Source organism: Grampus griseus (assembly GCF_964374135.1).
Source record: "Grampus griseus genome assembly, chromosome: 11".
Lineage (NCBI taxonomy): Eukaryota > Metazoa > Chordata > Mammalia > Artiodactyla > Delphinidae > Grampus > Grampus griseus.
Genome location: NC_139005.1, coordinates 8698688 through 8726023, shown reverse-complemented (window position 1 = coordinate 8726023; position 27336 = coordinate 8698688). Strand labels below are relative to the sequence as shown.

Here is a 27336-nt window from a genome sequence, read left to right as displayed (position 1 = left end):
TGTCTATGCTAAATCTATTCCAGCCAGACCTACCTCCTCAACTCCAGAACCTTCACTTACCTCCTACATACATCCTCTTGCATGCCACCCGGGCACCGCGCATCTTATGTGTTTGACATAAACGCCTTTACAACCCACGTGGTGTTTCCTAGTGCAGTAAACGCCCACCTGATTGGGCCAGAAACTCGACACTCATCCTTAACACCTCTCTCCCACTTATACAACATCTAATCGGTCCCCAAGACTTATAGACTCTGCCTTCTAAATACTGCTTGAATCACCCCCTTTTCTCTGCTGGTTCATCTTAGTTTAAGTCACCGCCATTGCGCCTACCTACCAGCCATGCCGACGGCCCTACATCCTACTTCTCACCTCTGTACTTCATTATGCCAGTCTCTGCTTCAGACCCTGAATGGCTTCTACCTGTCTTTAAAATAACATGTAAAGTGCCGAACGTGATCCGCAAGGCCCTGTGTGATCTACTGAAGAAATAATAAGTGACTCAATGAATGGCCGTAAAGCTACAGTGTATCCTCTATATTTATATTCTCCGCACTTTTTTTACAGCAAGTCTCCTGTCGGGGGTGGCTTGGGCATTTCCAGTTTTTACCATTATAAATAGAATTGCTAAGGGCATCTTTTTTGTCCCTCTATTGGATTGTTTCCTTCAAATATTTTCCTAAAATGGTGTCATCAGTGAAAGCGTTTGATTAGTTTTCAAGTTCTTATTATACACGGCTTGTGCTGCAGGAGACGGGGACCAGTGCAGAGCGTCATCTTCAAGACTGTCCAGAGCCTCTCCCCCAGGCGTTTCACATCGTTTAACTTCTTGGGTTCAGTAGGTTTAAAGCAGAATCGTCACATTATTGGAAATTTGCATTTTTCTGGTGCTGATTTACTATGTACACCTCCTCCTACGAAGATTATCTAAAGTAACACATTCTTACATCTGCAAACTGTTCTCTTTTCTCTGTCTCTCTCTTCCGTTTTTATTCAGAGATTTTAGTTTCCTTCTGACCAATTCTTTAAAAAATAAATAAGTAAATGAAAGCAGGCACAGTGTGGGAGGGACACTTTTCAGACTTGTCAGGGAAAACTCTCTCTGCCGGTCCTCTCTGCCTGTGATAGGTTCAAAGTGAAGTCCGAGGCCTCGGCTCCTTCAGTTTCATCATAAATTCCACAGTGAAAACACCAACGCAGACGCAGGCCTGGGGGATCCCACTGGTGGCCTAACAAACATTCCCATCATGGGATGGCCTGGCTTTCCAACTCCGCTCTATCTTAGTTTCCAAGCATTCCATTCAATCCATTTTTGTAGGCTGCTTGAATTACAAACATTTTAATGTAATGCGGAGTGCCTTCTGTGACCGTAAAAATAAACCTACTCTTTTACTTAGGAACAAATATGTGAAATTCAGTTGGTATCTATGTCTTGGACACAGAGATCTTAGGGAAAAAATGGGAGCAGGTTGTGGGAAAATTTGAATATTATATTTAAGAGGAGAATAAATCACTTAGAAAAGACATCTAGTAAGACAACTGCCTTTACCTGGATACAGAATATAAGGTAAGATAAAGCAAAGAATAAGCTTGTGAGAAAATCCCATAAGTATGGGATTAAATCCCATAAGTATGCACTGTTAATTAAAGGACGTGTTGCATGTTTTACATGTTAAAATATGACTCTGTACAGCAGAAAGTTCAGTTATCGCCACCATTTCACTGCCAGGATAACCTAAGTTCTAAGAAATGCAGTGACTTTCCTGTAACTGACTTATCTAAGCACTTCTCCGATGGGTAATACACATATTTTTCGCTTGTGTTGCTCCAGGACACAGCAAGGGAAGAAAGAAGCCACTCTGCGTGTCTTCAGTCAAGGGTCATGTCTGCTGGAACTCCCACACTTCAGGGCTAACGTTCCCCTCTGTGACCCACGGCCTCAGACCCTGTGACTTGAGTCTAAAACAGCCCGTTGATTCAGCTACTCAATTCAGCAAACCACCCACCATTGCTTAATAGAGATTAATAGGCAAGTTGGTTTCCAAGGAACTATATGTAGATAAAGACTGCTATTTTCACTTTAAAGAAATTTCAAAGAAATTTTACTATATTTGAAGATCACAAGCAAAGCGTATTTCCAAAGTCAAAGGTTCTGGTGGGTTGGAGAGGTTTGTAACATCGCACCGCAGTACGGGAAAAACTGATTTACTTAGTAAAACCCCAATTCACTTTTTGCTGAACTGGCTTGAAGGAACTTTGAAAATATGTTTGTTTTGCTTTTCGCTTTTTTTTTTTTTTAGCATTGATAGAAAGTCTAACATGAATTAAATTAATAACTTTTTGTTCATTTAAATAATGGATACATAAATACGTTCCACCTGAACAACTCTAAATAAAAGTTAGTATCAGTGCTAACTTGTCTGTTCCGTCTTATTAATATGTTTTCACAGTCTCAAGGTGGTCAAGAAACACGGAGTTATTCATTGTAAGACATTCATTGAATTCATAAAATTCAGTGAAATCCCTCTGAATTTAAATCATCCCAGACCATTTAATATGGTAACTACCTAGTCGCTCAAGGACTAGGTAATATTACCCTGTCCGGGTGACAGTTTATAAAGCTGAGATTCCTTTACGTTTTTTCCTTAACTTTGAGGATGTCATAAATATGTCATCCTGTCGTATCCTCTGATTGAGAGATTATTTCAAAAACTAGACCCCATTTATATTCAACCTTGACATCTTCTGTTTGGAGATGATATTTTAAAGTACATTCTAGTACATTCCCTATTTTATTCTAGTGGTTGAAAAGGGAGGACCTTTGTCCTGGAGGTGGACACGGTAAATGTGGTTTGTTAAATTGGTCAAAGAATGCGGAGTTCAGAGAGGCTACCATATTTGACTTAAGGTATCTCAGTAGTTCAAGTAATTATAATTCATTGAGCTCCCGTTCTCTCCTCTCTACATCTGGAATGAGTAGTGTCAAGGAATGTTATTTCCAAACACAGAAAGCAGAAGTCTGGGTGAGGCCAGGCAGGAAACGTGGCTGGGAGGAAGCTATAACCATCCATTCATGGTGATGCGCCGGCCACCAGGTACTTTTGCTGCATTCTAGCAGCCCCATGACTAGTGAGAAGCTGCTGCTTTGTCGTAGGCAGCAAAAAAGATCCAAGGAAAGACAGGAAAAAACCGGGTGAAGTCTAGGTTTTACAAGGTATACAGGTCGAAGGAGACCAAGTTCTTGAATATTTATTTACTGCCCCTAGGTGGGAAGTTGTAATGTTTATTGGAAGCTGAACACTTTCAGTGGCTGAAGCTGGGTTGACCTATTCAGAGTTGAAGGGAGTTTAGGATCCCCTTGCTGAAAATCCCGTTTTATGGATGAGGAAAATAAGGGCAAATGAGGTGATGTGATCTGCGGAAGAGCCACGTGTAGAACCTGGGCCTCACGACATCTACACCAAAGGCAAAAGCAAAGCCCACATCAGAAGCAGCAGTACCAAATGTTACACCTGAGAGAGAAACAAGGTTTTCTATTTATACCTTGTCTCTGTCTAAGGAGAATGTGAGCAGGTATATCACGCCCTCATCACCCTGCTGGCTGGCTACTTCATGGGAAGGGTCTTCTCAACTCCTACTTAGTTCTGTCTTCCAATCCCTCTGACAATTCTCCCCTGTTTGTGATAAGTTTTCTTATGGCCTCTACTGGCAGGTATCACCTTGATATTCTGTCCATGGCTTTCCGGTTGATGCCTTAATTAAATTACCTACGGTGTAAAGTTATGCTCAGCTTGATGTAATGCGGATGATACTCAAAATGATTATTCCCAGCTTGGCCTGGTTCCTGTCTCAGATTCTGCAGAACAGGACGCATCTTCCTGGATGTCCTGGCATCGCTTGGCCAAAGTGCCGGAAGTAGTATCATTCTGGTGTCACTGATCCTCTTCTGGCCTTTAGCACCTTGCATGAGGACCGTAGCAATGGCACTGTATCTAGCTTCCCTGCTTTTAGCGACCCAGTAAATCCACCCTATGCACTGATGGCAAACGTCTACACCAAAGGGAGAGCTCCAATCGTATCATTCTCCTGATCAAAACCTTTCAGTGGTTTCCCATTACCTGCAAAATAACATCCAATCTCCTTCACCTGGGCTTTAAGGCACTCTCAGGTTGGGTCATAATTCAACCCATATTTATTGAGTGCTGACTGAATGCTGCACTAGACGCTGGAGACGTGGCAGCTTAACAGGACACAGCCCTGTCCAAACTGAACTCTCTACTCCAGGAGAGGATACGGATTAGAAAACAATCACATGTAACACAGTGTGTGACGCGTGTCTGTGTGTGTGTGTGTGTGTGTGTGTATGTGTGTGTGTGTGTGTGTGTGTGTCAGGGGCCATGACAGAATTAGGAAATGCTCTGAGATAAAAGAGGACCCAGACCGAGGTGGGGAGAGGTGGAGGAAAGGAAGGTGGGGTGGAATCAGGGATGCAGGGATGGGAGCCAGGGAAAGCATTCCTGGAGAAAGTAGCAGAACTTGAGACATGAAGAGGCAAGCAGACAGGTGAGGGGGCGGGGATGAGTGGCGATGAACAGTGTCTAGCTCACGTGGCCTCCTCTCTGAGTTCCTCCCCCACACGAACTGGCCTCGACACCTTTCCTTAACTACCGCTTGCTCACCTTTCAAAGCTTTCAAAGTCCGGCTCCACTACCACACCACTGAGCCTCACTGGACAACCCAACTGGAAGTCATCTCTATCTCTCAAGTCCTTCAGCCCAAATTTCCGTCCTCTGATGTGGAGCTGCCCAGGGAACACTCACGGAATGAATTTCTACTGCCCCCTCCCAACCGTGGCTACAGCACCACGCCCCGACTATCGCACCAGCCTCATGCTGCCTCTTCCATCCGTAGGGGGGCTTCCTTACCGCCGCCCAAACACACTAAGTTAATGCTGCTCCAGTGACCCACCCACTCAGTTCCATCCTTCACGTCCCAGACCAACTTCACTCCTGCTTTCTTGAGACCCACCCGACTCTGCTCTCTCCTTCCCCAGCTCCCTGCGCCTTCAGGTTCAGTGCAATCCTGGCTCCAACTGGGCAGCAGGCTCCTGTCCAGCTTCCCACGTGGCCCACCCAGCAAAGACCTGACAAAGTGGCAAGGGCGTACTGACAGGTTCTGTGTATCTTCGCTCCCAGCTTTGAGCAGAGAGAAACTAGTTTCACAAGGAAAGTTGAGAGGTCACCGGACAGAAAAATAAATCAGCAACAAAAAGGAACGCCTGAGATATGGTGGGGGGAAGGCAGATTTACAAAGTCTAAGTCAAATCAAGTTAAAACACATCACTATGTTTTCCTCTGTTTGCCTGACATGAGTAATTTCTCCGGAACCCTAAAGAGTCAGAGCTCTTTTCCTCCAGATAGGTAACTTTGCCCCTTTGAGTATAATCTTTGAGTTTCCACTGGAACAGAAAAGGGAAGTGTTTTTGCATTAAATTAAAAGGAACTATCGAGGTTCCTTTTAGGTTAGTTTTATTTATTTATTTATATCATTGTTTGATGGTTTTCTTGTTCTGAGGCTACAGAAAGAATCAATGATTGAAGACCAAATGTTTCAGGTAGGTTTGTGTCCCTTATAAAACCATAGCAATGATCTGTTTTTCAGCCTTGATTTAAGTTTTCAAGTTTCCATTAACATCTATACTTCTGGGGGAACCTTCCCCTTTATCATTTCCTCATATAAACGGTTCTGCTGCAATTGGGAAAAGCTGGGGCGATACTGTTCCATACACACCCTTATCTTACCCTCTGTGATGGGGCTGTTTCCTCGTGGCGGTTAGCTAGTGTATTAACTCCCGGCCAGCCTCCAGGAGTAAATCGGGGTAAACGTAGCTGGGCACAGACCTCCTGTGGGACCCCTGCCCTCAGTCAAGAAGACACGGTCTCTGCCAGACGAGTTGCATCGAAGTGGGGCTGGCGGTGAGACTTGACAGAGGGAGGGCCCATCAGTCCTTGAATAACTGCACTCAAGAGGCAGAAACCTGAGACCAAAGTTCCCCTTGGACATATGGAGTTCCCAAATCTCTACTTCAAAATACCCATCAAGTGTGAGAAATGAAGTTGGAAAGTATATTTGAAACCTTCCCCACGTCAGGAATACACTTTGCAGGTACAAAAGCTCCTTACTGAATGCAACCTTCCCATGTGGCTTCAGGAGCCCTTATTTTGACAAATCTTTCTCGTTAGATGCGTTGCTTGTATTTTTCAGGGGTTCTACAAGCTACAAGATGCATTACTTCAAAGAATTCAGTACTTCTAAAGGAAATCACTTGAAGCCCCGGGCATTTGTTTCTAAACTTGCCTGGGCTACTAGGATCTCCACCTTTCCCAGCCCTTCTCTCTCGTTCCCTTGATTCTTCTTTCCTTTTCTACTCCTCCTACCTCAGCAGTGCTCATTCCCCTGCCTCTGCTGTCTTTTGTTATTGGTTTTTGTTTTCTTTGTCTGCACCACGCGGCATGTGGGATCTTGGTTCCCTGACCAGGGATCAAACCCACGTCCCCTGCACTGGGAGTGTGGAGTCTTAACCACTGGATCGCCAGCGAAATCTTCCTGTCTTTGTTTTTAACTGAGCAGTTTGCAATCTACACTCACGCTCAAGCATCTCTTGTAAAAGTCTTCAGAATCAGAAGCAAGGCAGAGAGAGAGGGTCAGAATGCATTTTCTTCCTTATTTGGTGGTGCAATGAGATCCCTTAAGTACCAGGGTCTATAGGTCCGAACTGGGTTACTTCTCCTAACCTTAAAAGTTTCCCCCGGTCCTGGAAATTCTTCCTCTTCTCCCCTCAAACTGGCCTACGTCAGCAGGATCTGTCCTCTACTAAGCTGGGTCACTGTCCTTGCGTTCACGGTGACGATGTGGAGATCTCTTGGGAGGCTAAGTGGTGACAAAGGCCAACTCTGGCTACCAGACATTCCAGGCTGAGCCCGGGTCCGGAGTCCAGACCCTCACCTGAATGAGGAGACCGGTAGCGAAAGTCCTCTTTGGTCAGGAGCAGGAGAGCTTTGCCATTCATCTCAAACGTGCTGCTGTCAATCGGCCTTAGAGAAAACTCATTTTCAGCCCACTTGAGCCACTGGGCTACGTCATCTCTGCTCCAGTACATTGGCTGCAAGCCTGTTGGAGAGACAGCAAGGCAGAAAGAAAAGAGAGAGAGAGAGAGAAAAAAAAGGTCTTGTCAGTTAGACAGTTGAAATAAAGGGCAAAGATTTCCGAATGGTTAATGAAATTGAGTCTCCGTATCCGAAGAGCCCTTAGGTTCCGCTCTGAATTCCAGGTAAAACCCAAGCTTCATGAGTGGCAAAGTGCGATATCAAATGAACTTTTTATTTAGAGGCAAAATGGGGGGGAAAAATCCCTTTTTATGTCTTTAAGGAACCGTAGGTCTCACAGCCCTGTCCTTCCTTGGCCGGCCGCAGCTCCAGGGGTGTCCGGATTCCTGGTCTGCCCTGAAGGTGCAGCTGTGGAGTGGACCTGAAGCACCTGAGGGGGCTCAGAGTCATGACAAATGTCAATGTGCTTTGGAGGTGACTTCAGAATCAGCGCTGGGGTGGGAGGGAGGGAGACGCAGGAGGGAAGAGATATGGGAACATGTGTATATGTATAACTGGATTCGCTTTGTTATAAAGCAGAAACTAACACACCACTGTAAAGCAATTATACTGCAATAGAGATGTTAAAAAAAAGAAAAGAATCAGAGCTGATCTGATTGTAGCCCAGCGTCCTTTCAAAGTGAGAATGTTCCAGAGCGGGGCCTGACCTTCCAGAGATGCCAAATAATGAAGTGTTCCCTGAAACTTCTTCCAGGAAGAGCAACGCACTCGCCTCTGGGAAGCTATCAGGCTAGAGCCTCTGGGAATGAGAGGGCAAGGTAAGGATAAAAGGTCTCTCGCCTGTTTACTGTACTTGCTGATGTCAGAACTTCCTGGTAGGGGTGGTACTTGAAGTCTGAGTCGGACAGGAGTGGGTGAAAGGGAGCTGAGAGGATGGCTCGGGCTGGGTCTCTGTCTGGAAGCCTGACTGTGAATCTGTTTTTATTTGATTTTGCAGTTGCGGGAAATCTTGGACATATCATTCAAGTGGTTTAGAGCAGTCGTTATCAAAGTGTGATCCAGGGACCCTTCAGGGTTCCCAAGACCTTTTCAGGGTGTCTATGAAGTCAAAACTCTTTTCATAACAATATTAAGAGGTTATCTCTGCCTTTTTCATTCTCATTCCTTCATGAGCATATGGTGGAATTTTCTAGAGGCTACACAGCATGTGATATGACAGCAGACATGAGAATCCATCCATTTTCTATGAAGCTAGACATTAAAGAGACTTGCAAAAACGTAAAACAAAGAATGCCACTCTCATTTTTTTTGGTTTTGGAAAATATATTCATAAATATATATTTATGTTAACATTTACTTGGCTTATTTTTCAGTGAGTTAAGCAATATTTTTATATATATTATAACAAATACTTAAAATTTTCAGTTTTAATTTCCAATATGGTAAATATAGATAGATAGAAGCCACATGAGCAAAGCTCTTTGGGGTCTTCAATAATTTTAAAGAATCAAAAGAAATCCTGAAACCAAGCTGTCTGAGAACTGAGGGGTTAGAAGAAGCTAGATGCTCAAGAGTGCTTTATTCTCTAAAATATCGTATGAATTAATAGTTCAAATACAACAGAATCAGTGTTTGCTAAGAGGAGCGTCAGTCTCTCTATTTAGTTACTCCAGCTTGCTAAGGAGACGCCAAGTGTGTGCTCTGACAAGTGTCCTTCAGTTTGATCCTGGAAAGAAGCACCTTTCATCCTTATGTCAGGCATGACAAAGCACTGTCTGGTCTATTTGGATGGGCTGCTTTTCCTCCCGGGTGGACTGGGGAATGGAATGGCTCAGATGCCCTTGAGAAGATCCAGGGCCTCTGGGCATGACAACTGGCTCTGTCTTGCAGTTGGCTTATTTGCAAAGTCTAGTTTTAAAGAAGGGCAGCTGGCTTCCTTGGACTCTGGGGAAGTCTCTTTGAAACTGGTCCACCGTGTAGGGCACCAATAAAGCACTCTGGGCACTGAAATAATTAGAGATGGGCATTGAGAGTTTTTTCCTTGTTTTTTAAGTTTTATGATTTTTTTTTTCACGTGAAGAAAGGGGCATTGTAAAATAATAACGTGTAGTATGTTACTGCTCTATGATCTTTAGGATAAACACAGCCACTAAAGAATTCAAGGTTTTGTTTTGGACTCTTGACTGGGCCGAGAAGCAATGCCTATTAAAAATGGTCCTCGGCTTCCCTGGTGGTGCAGTGGTTAAGAATCCACCTGCCAATGCAGGGGACACGGGTTCGAACCCTGGTCCGGGAAGATCCCACGTGCCGCGGAGCAACTAAGCCCGTGAGCCACAACTACTGAGCCTGCACTCTAGAGCCCACGAGCCACAACTACTGAGCCCGCGAGCCACAACTACTGAAGCCTGCGTGCCTAGAGCCCATGCTCCACAAGAGAAGCCACCGCAATGAGAAGCCCATGCACTGCAACGAAGAGTAGACCCCGCTCGCCACAACTAGAGAAAGCCTGCCTGTAGCAACGAAGACCCAATGCAGCCAAAAATAAAATAACATTAAAAAAAAAAAAAAAAAGGTCCTTGGGACATGGATGGACTTGGAGGGCCTTATGCTAAGTGAAATAAGGTAGAGAAAGACAAATACTGAATGATATCACTTGTATGTGGCATCTAAAATATACAACAAACTAGTGCATATAACAAAAAAGAAGCAGACTCACAGATACAGAGAACAAACTAGTGGTTTCCACTGGTCGGGGATGCAATATAGGGGTCGGGGGGTGGGAGGTACAAATTACTGGGTGTAAGAGAGGCTCAAGGATGTATTGTACAACATGGGGGAATATAGGCAGTATTTGGTAATAACTGTAACCTTTAAGAATTGCATTTTTAGGGACTTCCCTGGTGGTACAGTAGATGGGACTCCATGCTCCCAATGCAGGGGGTCCGGGTTCGGTCCCTGGTCAGGGAACTAGATCCCACATGCATGCCGCAACTGAGGAGGCCGTGTGCCACAACTAAGGAGCCCGTGAGCCGCAACTAAGAAGCCCACCTGCTACAACTAAGACCTGGTGCAACCACATAAATAATACATTTAAAAAAAATTGCATTTTTAAAAAGTTAATAAAAAAAAGGTCCTTGGAGATAGGAGGTATCCCAGCTCTTCCCAATGACCTTGAAAATGCATATCTGGGATCACAGTGGGGTGTGTGTGAAAATGGTTCAGCAAGACCTCAACTTTTGAACTGGTTAAAAAAAACAACAACACAAACCCTTAGAGTTGACTTCCTACACTCAATGGTGTCACCTTTGAACGGGAACAGCAGAGTGATTAGTTATTAGGGACTTTTCCTTTCTTCTCCTTCACACAAGAGGCAAGAGCACAGCCAGCCTTTAGGGGACGAATGTGAGGACCAGACAAGCATGGCCTAAGCAACTGCCTTGGGGCAAGAGGGCCGCAGGGCAGAAGATGCTTGGTCAGAAACAGGAAAAAGGACGGGGGTAGCTTATTGGAAGAGGGAGTGCCAAAGCAAATACAGAACCGAATCCCGCTCGGGAGGGGAAATGAGAGTAAAATGCTGAAGTTTCTGCAGAGGAGACACTGAAGTGAGGGAGGCGGGTGAGAAGGGGGTGGGTACACCAGTAGTAATTTGAGGTTCTTTATATTCTATGGAAGAAAATACGCATGAGTAATCTTTTCCCTAAATACAAGAAGAGTCGCACACTCCAAACAGCCCTGCCGGTTAAGAACAACTGTTTCTCTTTTCACTTCCCATTAATCTCTCCCACAGCCCAGCCCCCGAAGCAAGTGGAACCATCACGTGGAAACCCCCTCACCAGGGACCTACTGAACGCTTGTGGGCTAAGGGGACCTGGCGAGTCTCAGTCCGTCCCGGCAACACCATGGCAATCCTAGCAGTTTTACAAAAGTGACCCCGACAGACTAGGCTACCTGCTGGAGGCCAGGCGATACACTGATGCAGAATCATCGCTCTTCCAAAGAGAGAATGCGGACCCGTGCACCGAGCCGGAAGAGGTTTGATGAACTTTGGTGTTCAAAGTCAAGTCCCACTGCTGTACCCTTTTCAACTCAATAGAATAAAAAGGTCCTGGTGTAGGATGCGCTCTGCCATTCTAACTGAGGAAAAAGAAGCCTCCTTTCCTCAAACCTCAGGGCCCTAAGGCCTGGGTGTTACACCTTTGGATGGAGAAGTCACTCCCACCGAATCAGGACCATTGAATTCACTTAATAGTCACCCAGCGCCATTTTGAACACTTTATAAATACCAGTTCATCTGACTGCATGCTCACAGTAACCCGTGAGAGGGGGTTTCAGCTGATGAAACTAAGGCCCAGGGCATTTAAGGGATTTGCCCAAAGGCACACGACCACAGTGACCAAAAACACAAGAGGAGCTGAGGTTTCGAACCCAGGGCACCGGGTTTCCGAGCCTGTGCTCTTATCCACCACATTCTGCTGACACGTATTTCCCATCCAGATTCAGAATGCAGACTGATTTTCAACATCCACTGGGGATTCCGAAAAGACTGAGTGAAATGAATCCTGCCCTTCTGAGACTTTGATCCTGGGAGGTTTCTCAAGTTATCAACAGACTAAAAATAGAGCAAAAAAAACCCTGTAGATCCCTGGAGAAAGAGATTATACATGGGAAGAAGAGGGAGGTGTAGGCGAGACTCTGCTTTTAATGCATCCAGGAATAAGGCTCTACCGTCACTAGCTACTTGCTCACAGGCACCTGCTGTGCACACGCCAATCCTGCGTAGACAGTTGCTAGTGTAACAGAACACGAGCAAGACCAGGGAGGAACGCATCACATGTAACTTGTTTTACAGTTACGTGTTGCAATGTTAGCTCAACAAAGTTGGAGAATATACATGTTAATGATCACTAGTAAAAAGAAAAGAGAGAGAGACCATTATTCCGTACCTACATTATGCTATTCCCTGTGCACATAACAAGCCTGTGAAAGCCACCCCAAGACCTGCATTTTTAACGCCAATTAATTTCAGAGCATAGTTGAGAAGGATTTTGCACAGAAGAAATGAACTGCTATGATTAAGAAAATTACTAAGAGTTCCACCGCACTTTTTTTCCCAAGTGGGTCAAGTCAAGTTCATGGGGCCGTACCCTTCAATGACATACCCAGACCCTTAAACTTCCTTGTGATAGCTCTCCAATTCCATGTTCAAAGAAGCAGCCACATTCATCAGTACACTCTTAGCCTCGATTCAGACTTTTTGAGTTATGTTTAAACTAACGACGGAAAGCATGCTGAGAGATAGGAACCTGGATTTTATTCCCAGATCTGCCATTAATTAACATGTGATGCTGGGCCGGCCACTCAGTTTCTCTTTGGTTCAGTGGCTTCACCTGTAAAACGAGGGGCTTAGAGTATGTGATCTCTCTTCCCTTCTGGGTTTAATACGGTCAAGACGCTCCCATTTACAAGCAGCTGGGACCCTTTTTCTACAGAGCTACTCCGTGCTCACGACAATGACCCTGAGATTTTGTAACTTCCTGAAGCCTCCTCTGAATCACGGAAAACAGATTAAGTTACTTTAAATAGAGTTTGGTGCTTACGAGTATTTTTTTATATTCTAATTCTTGGAAAACTTATAACCCGGTAACGGCAATAATAAACAACATTTTAAGAAGGTGTTTTCACGTGTATGACCTCAGGTAATTCTCCAAAAAGCCCTGTGAAACCCACGGTAGTCTCATTTCAATTTAACAGATGAGGAAACAGGGGCTCAGAGTCATTAGAGGATGTTGCTGGTTTGCGTAATACTCAATTCAAGCTCTTTTGCTATAGTAAACATTCATCAAAAACACCCTTTATCCTAAATGTTCTGTGTACACAGGAACTGGCTGCAGATTCTGTGGCTTAGAGGACAGAATCGTAGAAGACAACTCCCACTGCCTCTTATTCATTAGGCAACTGAAGCTGGGAAAAGTTAAGAGATTGAATCAGGATCAAGCTCCCCCAGGTTCCCTGACTCTTTCCAACCTCCCACGGTGTCTCATAACTAGATTCGATGACACCGAACAGTTCCGTAACCCTTGACATAGTGAGGAAGGTTATCACTTCCTTGCTTAGTCATCTTGCCTTAAGATTAAACATCCTTCATTGGTCCAAACAGAAGTTCTGTACTGCCTTTTTTAGAGCCTTACAGGCCTGCCTGCCTCCTCTGGAGATGCCATTTGCCTCCTGTTGCTAAAAGTAGTACCTGAAGCAGGGCTAGAACCTTTCTATCTCTGGACAATGTTTCTGTTCATCATAATAGCTAACAATTACTGAGCATTTACATGAGTCTTCACTACAACGGTTATTCCTTCTCGTTTTGTAGAGGAGAAAACTGCCACACACGGTAAATGGAAATGGTGGTGCTGGGATTGAAAACCAGGCCCCAACTCTTAACACACCACCACATGGATTCTCCAGTTGCCCTCCGTATCGAGGTTCCACATCCAACCAACTGCAGATCAAAAATACTCAGAAAAAAAAATCCAGAAAGTTCCCAGAAGCAAAACTTGAATTTGCTGTGTGCTAGCAGCTATTTACATAGCGTTTACATCGTAGTCACAACAAATTACATAGCATTTGCAGTGTGTTAGGTATTATAAGTAATCTAGAGATGATTTAAAGTATATGGGAGGATGTGCGTAGGTAGGGTATATGCAAATACTACACGAGTTCATATAAGGGACTTGAGCATCTGTGGATTTTGGTATCTGAGGGGGTCCTGGAACCAATCCCCCCATGCGGATACCCAGGGATGTCTGTAACCGCAAACACTTACCAGCATTTACTGTGTGAAAGGCACTATTCTAAATGCCTTCTGTAGGCAACTCATTTAATCCCCACAGCCATCCTGTACTATAGAAACATTCACTATCCTTATTTACAGAGGAGAAAACTGGAGCACTGAGAAGTTAAGTGACACGGCCAAAGTCACATACCCAGTGGAAGAGCCAACGTGTGAACCCAGTTGGTCTAGACCGAAGTCCATATTTATTGACTCCTTGCCTCTCTGTCTAAGGTTATTTGGTGTTTTGGCAGGACATCAAGTTAAATTCAGGATTTAAAAAAAGAGAGAGAGGGAGAGAGAAAAAAGTTTCAGTGGCTGTGTGAACTTTCACAGTGGTTAAACATGTAGGCACAGAGCACCAGCACGGAAGCTCTACCTCCCAGCTGTGTGATCTCAGACAAGTTTCTTAACCTCTCTGTGTCTCACTCGCCTCAACTGGAGAATGGGGACAACTTTCAACTTGTGAAGCAAGTGGCACTGAAGCACAGATGACATGCTTGTCAAATCGGCAGATGACATAAAGCTAGGATAGAGTAAGATGATACAAATGATGACGATATAAAATACAAAGGACAGTATTTGGCATAGAGCAAAGGCACTTAATAGCTATTTGCCATTATCATCTTTATAATCTCCCTACCCTGCACATATATGGCTGCTGTCTGGAACCCCACTGTGAGGATGTGTATTAATCAGTATTAGATTTCATCTTGCTATTCTCCATCATCATTCCAGCCTGCAGCAGTCCCTCCAGATTTGGACCCATCTCTAGTATCATCAATACTTTGTAGCTTCATGTCATCTGTGGCTTTGATTAGCATCTGTCACCTCAACAGGTTACCGACAAAGCGCTGATTAGGTGAGGGCTGACATGAGAGCACCCTGGTGACACACTAGCCACCTTCTTTCAGCTGGAGACTGATCCAGTTATTGGCTCCGTTTGGGTACAGGTGTTCAATTATCAACGCGTGTAAATACTCTGATATTTGGACTACATCTTTCCAGTTCAGCCATAAATGGAACCATCTGAAATTCAAATAAAATGCTTTCTTGATGTCCAGAAATACAATAACTACAAAAGTTAGAGCAACCTTATTGAAGAAGATGAAGAGAAGGGGCAGGTGGTTGGTTCCTAAGGGATAACTTTGTCTTAAGTGCTTATAACATATATGGTTGAAGATCTCTCCTGAGTTTCATCTGAAAGTTATAACAGGTTAGCTGTTTTTAGTCTGTACATACTGCCTTTTTTCCTTTTCCTGCTCTGAGTGTCAGGTAAACAATGGCTCATATTCTTTCTTTTAGTGCCTCTTCCATTTCCCACAATGCTTAGGGATCACTGCCAGCGGCCTTTCACCCTTGTAAGTTCTTTATTCTGGGATGTCATTTGTCTGGGCGAAGAGCCTCGAATTTATTTAGAACAACTTAGATTCACTTTTACAATCAATTCACACATCTTGGGCTTCAATTCCCTCATGTCAGTTTGTACTACCTGTTTCAGTCTGACAATCACCCTGCTTGATGGAAGAGAGGGAAGAGAGAAGTTGCCCAGTTTTGTTTTCTGTTTGCCACCCAACCCAATCTGCATGCTGATACCGTGCTTATTCTTTTACTGCCCCTCCAAACACAGTTTTCTTAAGCATCTCCCATAGTTTTTAGCTCACTTAGTTTTAACATTCTAGATCTAAAATACTCTCCTTTATATGTTAAATTGTTTTGTTCTTGAGGTACAGTTGATGTATAATATTATATACGTTATAGGTATATAGTAATCCACAATTTTTAAAGATTATACTCCACTTACAGTTGTTATAAAATATTGGCTATATTCCTTGTGCTGTACTATATATCCTTGTAGCTTATTTATTTTACACATAGTAGTTTGTGTCCCTTCTTCCCATACCCTTACATTTCTCCTCCCCCCTCCCCTCTCCCCACTGGCAACCACTGGTTTGCTCTCTATATCTGTGAGTCTGCTTCTTTTTTATTATATTCACTAGTTTGTTTTATTTTTTAGATTCCACATATAAGTGATATCATACAGTGTTTGTCTTTCTCTGTCTGACTTGTTTCACTTAGCATAAGGCCCTCCAGGTACATCATGCTGTTGTAAATGACGAAATTTCATTTTTTGTGTTATAAAAAATTTTATTTTCAGTAACTTGTTCTTTCATCCACTATATACATCTTTTTAAAAATCTGAGCTCATCAGACGGGCACACAGAAAACAGTGGTAAGATAAATTGGCATGATCTTTCTAGTAAATAACTTGGTGATAGTTTAAGAGCCCTGTAAACGTTAACTTCTGAGAATCTATCTTAAGAAAATAATTTAGGATACAGAGAAATCGTTCATGCACAAAGATGTTCATTGCAGTGTTATTTTTAATAGTGAAAAACTGGGAACATCAATAAGGAAATAGTTAAATAAACTGTAAACAACATCTCTGGTAGAAAATTATGCAGCCAATAACGTAATATTTATAAAGAGTATCTATTCATATGGAAAATCACAAAATAGCATGTGTGCATATATAATCTCAAACAACTTATAGAAAAGTATTATAACGCAACATAAAAATATTAACAGCAACTGTCACTCAACTGAGTTACAGGTGATGTTTACTATCCCCTTTTCATTTTTTATTTCCCAATTCTCTCTATTAAGCCTGTGTTACTTTCATATTTAAAAGGATCTATTTAAAAATTGAGATCATCAGAGAAGGTCCCCTCATCGGCCTCATCCGATTCTTTAGCTGTCTTCCTCCCTTCTCATGCCCTGTGCGGTTGATATGTCCGAATTTCATTTTCAAGAGCACCCTGATTCTCTAGACTTGGTTCTAGCCCCTTTCAGATCATGGGCCCATAGGTAGTTTTCCCCTCAATTTAAGTCATTTCCCTTCTTCAAGTCAAGAAAACATACCTGCTCGTGCCTTTCAATTCCCTACCCAGTTCCAAGATGATGTTTTCATTCTCACCGAAATTTCCATCATTTCTACTTCGCCAGCCAATTCCTCCTCATTTGTCAGACATGTGTCCAAATTAGCAGTGCCCCTCATTGCTGCTTCTACCTTCTGGGAGATCAAACTGCTAACTGGTAGGCACATGTGTTAAGAGTTAAAACGTGCATGTGTGTAGCTAAAGGCGATTTCAGCGATTCTCACGTCATGCTTGGCACACGACGGTCCCCTGGTAATGCCAGACTCTTTGGCCAAAGAACCCCAATGCTAGCACCCCACCTTGGGCGAGCTCTGCAGCCTGTCACTGCCACCCTCTCCTACCAACATTCTCACCAGGTGGGACACTTCTGATCTGTGCAGTTCACTGCCATTACCGGATGCTTCTCAGACAGGTTGGGACCTGGGACCCACTGCTGCAGCGCTTGCACCTGGAGAAGCGTCTCAGGGAGCAACAAAATACAAAGAAACTATAAGGGACTAAAAATAACTGCATGCATGTGCAGTTGGGGTAAATTATGGACAGTAAGATGCAAAAAGACCAGAAAGCCCAACTGCCACTTCTGAGGAGCCGGGGGCAAAAGCAAGGTGTCGGGAGCAAAAGCGGGGTACTGCGTGCCCCCCTGCACTCAACACCACAAAGGGGTGGGCAAACGATCTAGGCCACCCCTCCGGCTCGACCCCCTGGACACACCCCTACCCTCATCCCATATAAGGAGCCAGTTTAGCCCCCAGTCAGGGAGCGAGCAAGGGAAAATGTTCCTTGTTCTCACTCCCTACTGCTGCAGCAGGGGCCCCAGTAAAGCCCTCCCTGAATTTCTTGTCTGGTCTCTCATCAATTTCTACTGATTAAGGAGGCCAAGAACCCTGGTGGTGACACTTCCACATTCATGGCATCCCAGCAACTATTCTGTGAGGGAGCTAAGGTTGGCACAACTGTATTTGCAGAAGAAACTGAAGCTCAGAGAGGTTGAGGGACTTTGCCAAGGTCACAATGGGCCTCAGACCAGAAGTCCAGCTCCTGGTCATCTGTATATGTCCAGTGAACTTCCTCTGGGTCAAAGGGAATAAAGGATATAAAAGCCCCTTGCACTTTAATGCACCATAAAAGGCACCGTAAAAATGCAAAAGAATTAGGAATAATAAATCATAACTCAACTGCGGCAGGTTGAGTTGCAGGTCTGGTTTAGCTGCAGATCCAGAATGCAGAGCCCTTTCTGACCTCTGCAAAGGGGGTGCAGTGGGAAGAGTTTCTTAGGATAAATAAACGTTCCAAAATAAAACAAAGTATCATCAGAGCCTGTTAAGCTGCTGCTTCCCAGAGCACTTCCCAGGGGTCTTTTCTGACTCCTAACCCTTCCCCACAGGCTGAGTGCCCCCGGCCCACACCGCAGTCCTGGGTAGATTCTGACAAGCTCCGGCATTCCCGTTCCTCTGGGTCTGCCTCTAACTCTGGATGTGTTATTTGCTCAAGACTGCTCTCAGCACACAAATTCTGTCACTAGGGGACGTTCCAAAACATTTCCTATTTTTTGTCCTCAAGGTTACTCTATCTCAGCACTCAGTTTCCAAGTGGAGGTTAGAAGGTTATTCCGGTGTCTTTTCAGCTAAAACCCCAAGCGCAAGAATACTACACATTCATGTTTAGATCCAAGGTCCTATTCTGTTCCCTGGAAAAAAATGTTTCCTTACAAACTTCATTTTGTGGATTTTTCTGGCTCTCACTCAGTTTTAGCCACAAAGGGGTTTTTATCAGCAAACCTGTTGACAGCAAAACTGGCCCAATGCCTCCTGCTCCTTCTCACAAACGTGAGTTAGACCATTTCTCCTCATTTCTGCCTTTGGGCAGAAAGCCCAATGTGGAGAGAGACGTGGAATATTTCAGATAGAAACCTGGGTTTTGGAGTCAAACAGTCCTGAGTTCAAATACTGGTTCTGTTACATCTCTGAACCTCAGCTTCCCCAAATGGGGCCAAGAATAGTACTTACCTCCTAGGGCAAATTTAAATATGGAGTGAGATAACCCAAATAAAGATTCTGCGCCAGGCCTGGGACACGGGAAGTGCTCAGTGCATTCTGGGGGGTTGGGCAGGGCAGATTCGTTGTATTTTGTCACATGTCTTCCGGAGACTGAAATACCTTCTGCAGCTCACTGGAGCCTCAGAAGCTAGAGCAAGGGCTCTTGGGAGCCATGTGAAGGGTCCAGCAGGAGCTACGAGCCCAGCACAGGGCTTTAAGGAGGGGGCTGGCATTATCCACGTGCAGGCTGGGAAGCAGACGAGAGGCCGGAGGAAGGAAGGCTGGGTTAAGAGCTCACTCAGGTCTGGGATTAGGGTAAGGCAAGTGAGGCACTCACTTCGCATGTAAAGTTTAAGGTAGTGCCAGAAAACTCAGGAATCACAAAAAATAATGATAGCTTGATGCATTATTTTAAAATCAAAATAAATGCGAACATTCACAAGGAACAAAATATCAACATTTTACCTAAAGTTCCATTGAAAGAAGAGATGATGGTGATGGTGTCCTGATAAAGGAGAACAGGGCAGTTGAGAGCAGTACTTCTTAAGTTCAGGAGGTAACGCACCCCTTCGAGAATTCAGTGAGGGCTACCGACCCTCTTTGGAAATGCACAGGCGCACACACAGCAACATTCGCCTGCCATTTCCAAGTTGGTGAACTAGCTCAAGTTTATCTATGGACGCTCAGAGGATCAGGTTAGAACTGATTTTAGCCTCGTGCATGCAAGCAGGTCTGATGAGATGGTCTAGGGATACAATGCAAAAACCCAGTTAGGTTTGAGGAGAGAAACACGCACACATCTCTTCTGATATTTTGGGGAGGAGAACAGCAGAGAGAGGCAGGCAGGCTGCCCTCCTCTCACTCTGAAATTGGTGGGGGGAGGGGTGGCATGGGCAATGAAATGACGAAAGCCAACTTGGGTGTCATTTCCTTGTGAAAGGCACACACCTGACCTTAAATACAAAATGTCCCCTCTTCAGGTATTTTAGAACTCATTGCTAACATATTGCAAGTTTTCATTCATACTGGTGAAGGTTAATCGCTGCAAATTAATTTATGAATGTGAGGCAACTGGGCTGACCTAGCGAGAGACCCTTGAAAGACGAATTTCTAAAGGAAGGAGGCAATTAAGGGCAGAACTTCTCAAACTGCAGGGCAGAGAGATACGTTTTTATTTTCAACTTTCCTGATATTTATGCACACAAAAAAGCCCAATTTTAAGAAGAAATAAGTATGTAGGAAAAATAGATATGAAGAGAGTTGAAATGTTCCTCAAATAGATTTAGCAAGCAAATGGAAACTGGTTGTGGAAGGCTGGTGCAGGAAGGTTTTTTAATCCTCCACAGAAATGGATGGGGTACAGAGAATCTAAAGATCTTGTTGGATCTGCACGATCGACAGAACACACACGATCTACTATGGATGTCCATATAAACGGGAAGGAGCGTCCTTTCTGTCCCCTTTTGCTCTTTTAAACCGCACAGGATCATCTCCTGTGCTTGCCAGTCTGCAGAACATTCCTCTGCAAAGTGTAACAAGAGCAGAACTCATTCTCGTTCTGGACGGGCAGGGACCCTCCCATGTGTGGTTCAGCTGCGCTTGGTCCCTCCACTCCCGGATTCTCTTTATTCCAAGGAAACTAAAAAGCAGGCTGCCTTTTCTCAAGATGGAGAGTCCCTATGACTACTGCATCCTCTGAGGAGACCAGGAGGCTGGAGGTGGAGGGGAGACGCTAAGAAGCATTTACCTTTCGCCATGCTAACTCCACAGACCTCAGCAACATGTCCAGGGCCCAAAAGGCAGACTGCACAGGGGTTCAAGCGACCTAACACACTTGTGTCAATAAAGCAATGCTTTTCTGGAAAACGTCTTCTTTGAAGGAGAATTCCACACACACACCGCCCCCCCTCCTTCCTTCTTTTCTTCCCTGACTCTTTGGGGAGGGATTCCAGTGTTTTCGAAGGCCCTGAGGCTGTCCGAGCAGATGCTGATTCCACGGGAGGAAGGGCAGGTGGCCTGGGAGCACAGGCAGGATGAAATCATTTCAACGGCGTTGCGGAGGCCTCGTGAAACAAAAAACATCAAACTCGGAGAAGCAACTTCTGTTTCAATACGACTGTGCGTGTGAGTGTGCGTGTACGTGTGTGTCAACATTACCCTACACTCCTCATTCCCTCATTCCCTCTTTACCGAGAGGATTCACGGGGAAATGGGAATCTACTTTCAGAGATGGATTCACCTAAAAAGCTGGGGTCTTTTTTTCTCACCAGTTATATTCCCCAGTATCAGAGCTGTGAAGGTTCCTAATCCCTGGATTTCCAGGCTTAAGACGATCATTGGAGTCAGGAAAATCTAAAAACCAAACTAAACCAAGCCCTTGCCCCCTAACAGAGCAGCGGACACACAGGCAGAGGCAGGGACACACACCTTCCGCTTTACCCCCGGCCCCAGATGCTGGGAGGTGGGGAGACTCGGCCAGCTCAGGGGTCAAAGGGGCACCGAGGGACCCTCCCTGGCCACAAAATGTCTTTTTCTTTGGCTCTGTCATCCCGTCTGAAGTTATATATTATCCACTCCTTTGGCTGAAGGCATGGAGACCTCCGTGGGAGGGAACGCTGGTAAGAGGAACACATGGAATCAATATCACCCTTCACACTTTAGCTTTGTTACATAGTCGGATGAATGAGTGAGAGGAATGAGTGAGCAACTCGCAAGTTTGAAGGCTAGTGGGGGTCGCCACAGCCCAGGGGCAGGATGCTAGAGGCACCAAAAGGAACGACACTTGCACACTTTCACCTGCAGGGGTTACGGCTTCTGACTCTCCAAGGAGCTTTCAGTTCTGCACTAGACAAGGTGTGAGCGCTACAATAGAGACACGAGCGTTCTGAGCTCCGGAGAGGCCTGGGTTCCTCCTGTGAACAGAACGAGTGGCACCTCACTCAGGAGACAAGGAATGTTTACTCACGAAGTGCACGCGTGCTTCTGAGAGGCTGACAGAGGGGGCGCCAGGGCAAGGTCCCCAGGTGCTCACAGGCTGACTTCCTACTGTCCTGCTACTTATAAAGCATGCTGCCTACTTTAGTTTCTTGGCAGGAATTGCTAATTTGTTGGAAATATTAAAATGTTCCTTTTGCAACTTTATTATAAGAAGAGATTCAAATCCTGTTTCTGGCACCTGCTAGCTCAGCAACTACAGAGGGTTGAAAGGTGGCCCCCAAAAGACGTGTCTGTGTTCTAACCCCTAGAACCTGCGAATGTGGCCTTGCTTGAAAAAACACCTTTGCAGATGTAATTAAGGATCTCGAGATGAGATCATCCTGGATTATTTGGGGGCCTTAAGTCTAATGACAAGGGTCCTCATGAGAGAACACGGAGGAAAGACACAGAAGAGGAGACAGCCGCGTGAGGACAGAGGCAGAGATGGGAGTGGTTCAGACCCAAGCTTGCTTATTAGTTTTTCTTCTTCACAGGCTCCTATTAATCACATATTGAAATTACTCTGCCCCTCTTCAATATCTGTCCCTTTCTCTTGAAATGTATCTTTTTTTTACTTTTAAAATGTTACAGTTTTTCTCCTTCCATTTCTCTTAAAAATTACCTTTTGTATATGTTCATCTTGTATTCTTACTAGTTTACTCTTCGTTTTTTTCATTTAAAATTCTTTCCTGAGTTCCGTCATCTCATTTCTAAGTTTTCCTAATTCTGATTTATGTTGGTTTTTTCCCCCCATGTTTTATATCATTTTCTTAATGTCTTTCAGCTCATTTGGACATAGGTCACAGTTGTGAATTTCTCCAAAGCCATGTCTTTTTGGCATGCTTTCTTTAGAAATATTATTGTGCTTCTGATTTTCTTTTATCTTACAAAAACTTTGTATGGGATTTGAACTCACTGCTTTTCTATTGCTTGTTTCCCTGTGAAATTAGTTTTCCTGAACTTTTAGAACATGGTGTCATTCTAACTTTACAAAGCTCTCTCTTCCATTACATTCATGTCATGTTCAAATATACCACTGCTGAAATTTCCTGCTTCTGTTTCCTTATGGGGACTTTTCCCCCTAAGTTTCTGTTGTTCCCACCCTGTCCAATTTGATTCCACTCCGGGCAGCTTCTCACTGTAGGGTCGTTCTGGAGGAGGAGCTGGTTGGTTAGCTCCAGAGCTCACAGTGGCTGAAAAGCTCTAGATCCTTTAGACTGCCCTTCAGGCTACCTGTACTCATCCCTCCTGGAATCAGTAAAAGGACCCCCACTTTCAGCTATTCCTCTCAGACTGACCCTCTACGCTTTCCTGTACTATGTGGGGCTTTCCCTGTTCTAACATCTAAAAGCCCCATTGTATCTTGGGAATATCCTGTCACCTAGTTTTGTCACTGTTCATGGGTTTGAAGTTTTGCTATTGAGTTACTCTGCTCTTACCTGGGGGTTCTAAGAGATTAAAAACCATGCTGCTGCCTGTGCTGTCTTCCCAGACTCTGTCCCAGAATACTTTCTATTGGCAGGGACAGCATCCCTCTGGTGTCTCATAAAAAAGAGCACCGATCTTCTTGTGTCTCTTGGTGAACTGTTGCTGGGTTTTGTAGCAGTAAGCAAAAATGTGATAATTAATGTGAGGCGTCTCTCATACAGAAGGCTAAAAAAAAGCACATGAAAAGATGCTCGACATCACTAATTATTAGGGAAATGCAAATCAAAACTACGATGAGGTATCACCTCACACCGGTCAGAATGGCCATCATCAAAAAAATCTACGAACAATAGATGCTGGAGAGGGTGTGGAGAAAAGAGAATCTTCCTACACTGTTGGTGGGAATGTAAATTGGTGCAGCCACTGTGGAGAACAGTATGGAGGGTCCTTAAAAAACTAAAAACAGAGCTTCCCTGGTGGCGCAGTGGTTGAGAGTCCACCTGCCGATGCAGGGGACATGGGTTCGTGCCCCGGTCCGGGAGGATCCCACATGCCACGGAGCGGCTGGGCCCGTGAGCCATGGCCGCTGAGCCTGCGGAGCCTGTGCTCCGCAACGGGAGAGGCCACAGCAGTGAGAGGCCCGTGTACCGCAAAAAAAAAAAAACCCAAAAAACTAAAAACAGAACTACCATGTGATCCAGAAATCCCACTCTTGGGCATATATCTGGAGAAAACCATAATTCAAAAAGATACATGCACCCCAATGTTCACTGCAGCACTATTTACCATAGCCAGGTCATGGAAGCAACCTAAATGCCCATCAACAGAGGAATGGATAAAGAAGGTGTGGTACATATATACAATGGAATATTACTCAGCCATAAAAAATGAAATAATGCCATTTGCAGCAACATGGATGGACCTAGAGATCGTCATACTGAGTGAAATAAATCAGACAGAGAAAGACAAATATCATATGATATCGCTTATATGTGGAATCTAAAAAAAGGCTACGAATGAACTTATCTATAAAACAGAAATAGTTATAGATGTAGAAAACAAACTTATAGTTACCAGGCATGAGGAGGGAAGGATTTGGATGGACATATACACACTACTATATATAAAATAGATAACTAATAAGGACCTATTGTATAGCACAGGGAACTCTACTCGGTACTCTTTTAATGGCCTATATGGGAATAGAATCTAAAAAAGAGTGGATATATGTATATGTATAACTGATTCACTTTGCTGTACACCTGAAACTAACACAACAGTGTAAATCAACTATACTCCGATAAAAAATTTTTTAAAAATGTGAGGGGCCTCTGACCACACCAAAGGGGGTAACAGCCCTAAGGGCAGGAAGCACAGACACAACACCAGAGGGAAGACACAGTGTAAAATGTCCGTGTGCCTCAATGGGCATCGACGTCAAGGCAGCGAACACACGGCTTCTCTAACTGAAAGGACTAAGGAACTATTCTAGCGAAGATAAAACTTCCAAAGGGAAGGAATTTCTAGTGGGGATTTAAACAATAGCAACAATGACAATACAGACAGCTGACCTTTCACCGTCTTTCCACACTTCTCATGAAAAAGTCAAGGCTGTCAGATGTCAAAAACTGCAGAATTTTTAAAAATTCACAAAGATCTGAGTGACTCAGCCTGCAGGCTAGACATCTCAGAAGTCCTAGATGATGGTGAAGAGCTCCCCAAATGAGTCTTTCCCCGGCTCCGTGACAAACTGCCGCTCAAAGAAAGATGGAGTTCTGTGTTCGTCACAGATTTCCCACAGAAGCCCAAAGAGGGGCAAGTCATCTGCTCATCTCAGAAGGAGCCCCACAGAGCAACGAGCCGTGGGATGCCAGGGGCTCTGCAGGTGTGGTCGGTTTGCCGCCAGCTCTCACTTAGCTTTCATGTTTCTTAAAAAACCTTCTTTCTCATTAGAGTTTGGTCAGTTTAGAAGACCCAACTCAACCCTGACAGGCAGGTCTCAACAGAGGTTGCAGCCACAGAATGATCATTTTTTTAAATGGCTTTTTTAATGCAGCCCTTGGAAACTTTGCAAGAAATGTATCGATTTGAGATACACAAGCTGAACTGTCAAGCTTTGGCAAAGGGGAATAAATCTTTCCCATTCTCCATGCCTGCTGCCAAACGCCGCTTCCAGGAAGCAATGACTGTCCTTTCGGGAAAGGAAACAAAGCTCAAATGTTCTAGCGCCTTCCCTTTACTTCACCCCCTTCTCTTGTCTCTGCTTGCAATTCACTGACAAAAGGACTTTGCAGTCATTGCTCATTTGTATGAATAGGCATCTGAATTAGTGATGCCCAAATTAGTGATGCCTGGCCGGGGCAGCTTCCTAAATAATGAGGCCTGATCGCTTTGGCAGAGCCGGGGGCCCGCGGGAAGCAGGCTCGCGGCCCGTCGTCAGGTTAAACACTCTTCCGGTTTCATAACACAATCTCCCCTACAGACCTGGCTGTGTAAAGTAGAGGGTATATGTTCACTGAGGCTTTCGATTCATGAGATCGGGACTCAGGACCAGGGTAGGAGGGTGGGGAGAGTGCGGGAAAGAGGGACCCACGCTGGAGTGTTCTAACGCAGACGTCAGGATTAACACAGAAACTTCCTGACATCTGCTGTTTCTTTCATTTCAGTCTGGGGCGATGTCACCTGGCACTGTTCCAGGGGAATTCCCATCATTCCCATTAAAACACAGTTTGTCTAACTGTGCTGAGGGCTCCTCTGTCCATCTGTCCCCCTATTCCTCCACTCACCCAGCCATCTAACAAATGAACCCCCCCCCCCCGTGCACTGCATCTTGTGTCAGGTGCGGGGTACACCGAGGTGAATGGCCCACGGATGCTGGTAGGAAGAAAGGAATGTAAAGAGACGTTGACAAGTCTGTGCATTAGTGCAAGACCGGGGGAGACTTACTGAACTGAAGGATCAGGTGACAGTTTTCCTGGCAGAGGGAACGGTGGCTACAAGAACCTGGACATATAGGAGAGCAGAGCCAGTTTGGGAAACGTTGAGTAGTTCAGTGGGACAAAACACGAGATGTTTGTGAATATGTGTTTAAATGAGGGGAGGGAGCAATAGAGCAGCTCCATGTTGATGCCTAACAGGCATCTTAGACTTAATATATCCCAAACCGCCCTCTTGCTGTCCCCCATCTAAATCTGCTGTACCCAGTCTTCCCCATCTCAGAGAATGCCAAGTCTATTCTTCCTGTCGCCTACGCCCCACACCTTGCAGTCATCCAATCTGGTAGCAAGTGCTGTTGGCTCTGCCTTCAAAATGTATCCAGAATCTGGGATTTCTCTGGTGGTCCAGTGGTTAGGACTCCACACTCCCAATGCAGGGGGCCTGGGTTCGATCCCTGGTTAGGGAGCTAGATCCTGCGTGCTTCAAGTAACAATCCCGCATGCCACAACAAAGATCTCGCGTGCCACTACTAAGACCTGGCACAGCCAAAGAAATCAATAAATATATTAAAAGAAAATGTATCCAGAATCTGACCACTCTCGTCACCTCTGCTGCTGCCACTTTCGGGCCACCCACCATCACCTCTCACCTGGATTATTGTTACTGGTCCCTAAACCGTCCCCCAGCTTCCACCCTTGTTCCCCTACGGTCCATTCCCAATATACCAGCCAGAAGGATCCATTTAAAACATGTCACTCCTCTGCTCGAAAGCCCCCAGTGGCCCCCCTCTCAAGCAGAGTTAAGCTCAAAATCCTTAAAATGACCTTAGGGTTCCACATGATCTAACCCCCAGCTAAACCCGCTTCCTCCCACGTTTCCCCTCCCTCATTCTGCTCTACCCACACCCTGACCCCTTTGCTTTTCCTCACACATACCAGGCACATTCCTACCTCAGGGCCTTTGTACTTGCTGTGCGTTTAGCTGGAGTGTTCTTCTCCCAGACATCCCCACTTCCTTCAAGCCCTCCCTAGACATTCCATATAAAACTACAAATCTCTGTTCTCTCACTCTTCCTTATCATCTTCCCTGCT

General features: G+C 44.8%; 1 protein-coding gene across 2 annotated transcripts in view; it reads right to left on the bottom strand.

Moving 5' to 3' along the window:
* Positions 1-27336, bottom strand: part of ETV6 (ETS variant transcription factor 6) — a 240274-nt gene that overhangs the window by 44088 nt on the left and 168850 nt on the right. For both annotated transcript variants that reach the window (XM_082665318.1, XM_082665319.1), the window contains exon 3: positions 7006-7170. In XM_082665318.1, coding sequence (XP_082521444.1) covers positions 7006-7170 — 165 coding nt within the window. The remainder of the gene's footprint in view (positions 1-7005; positions 7171-27336) is intronic.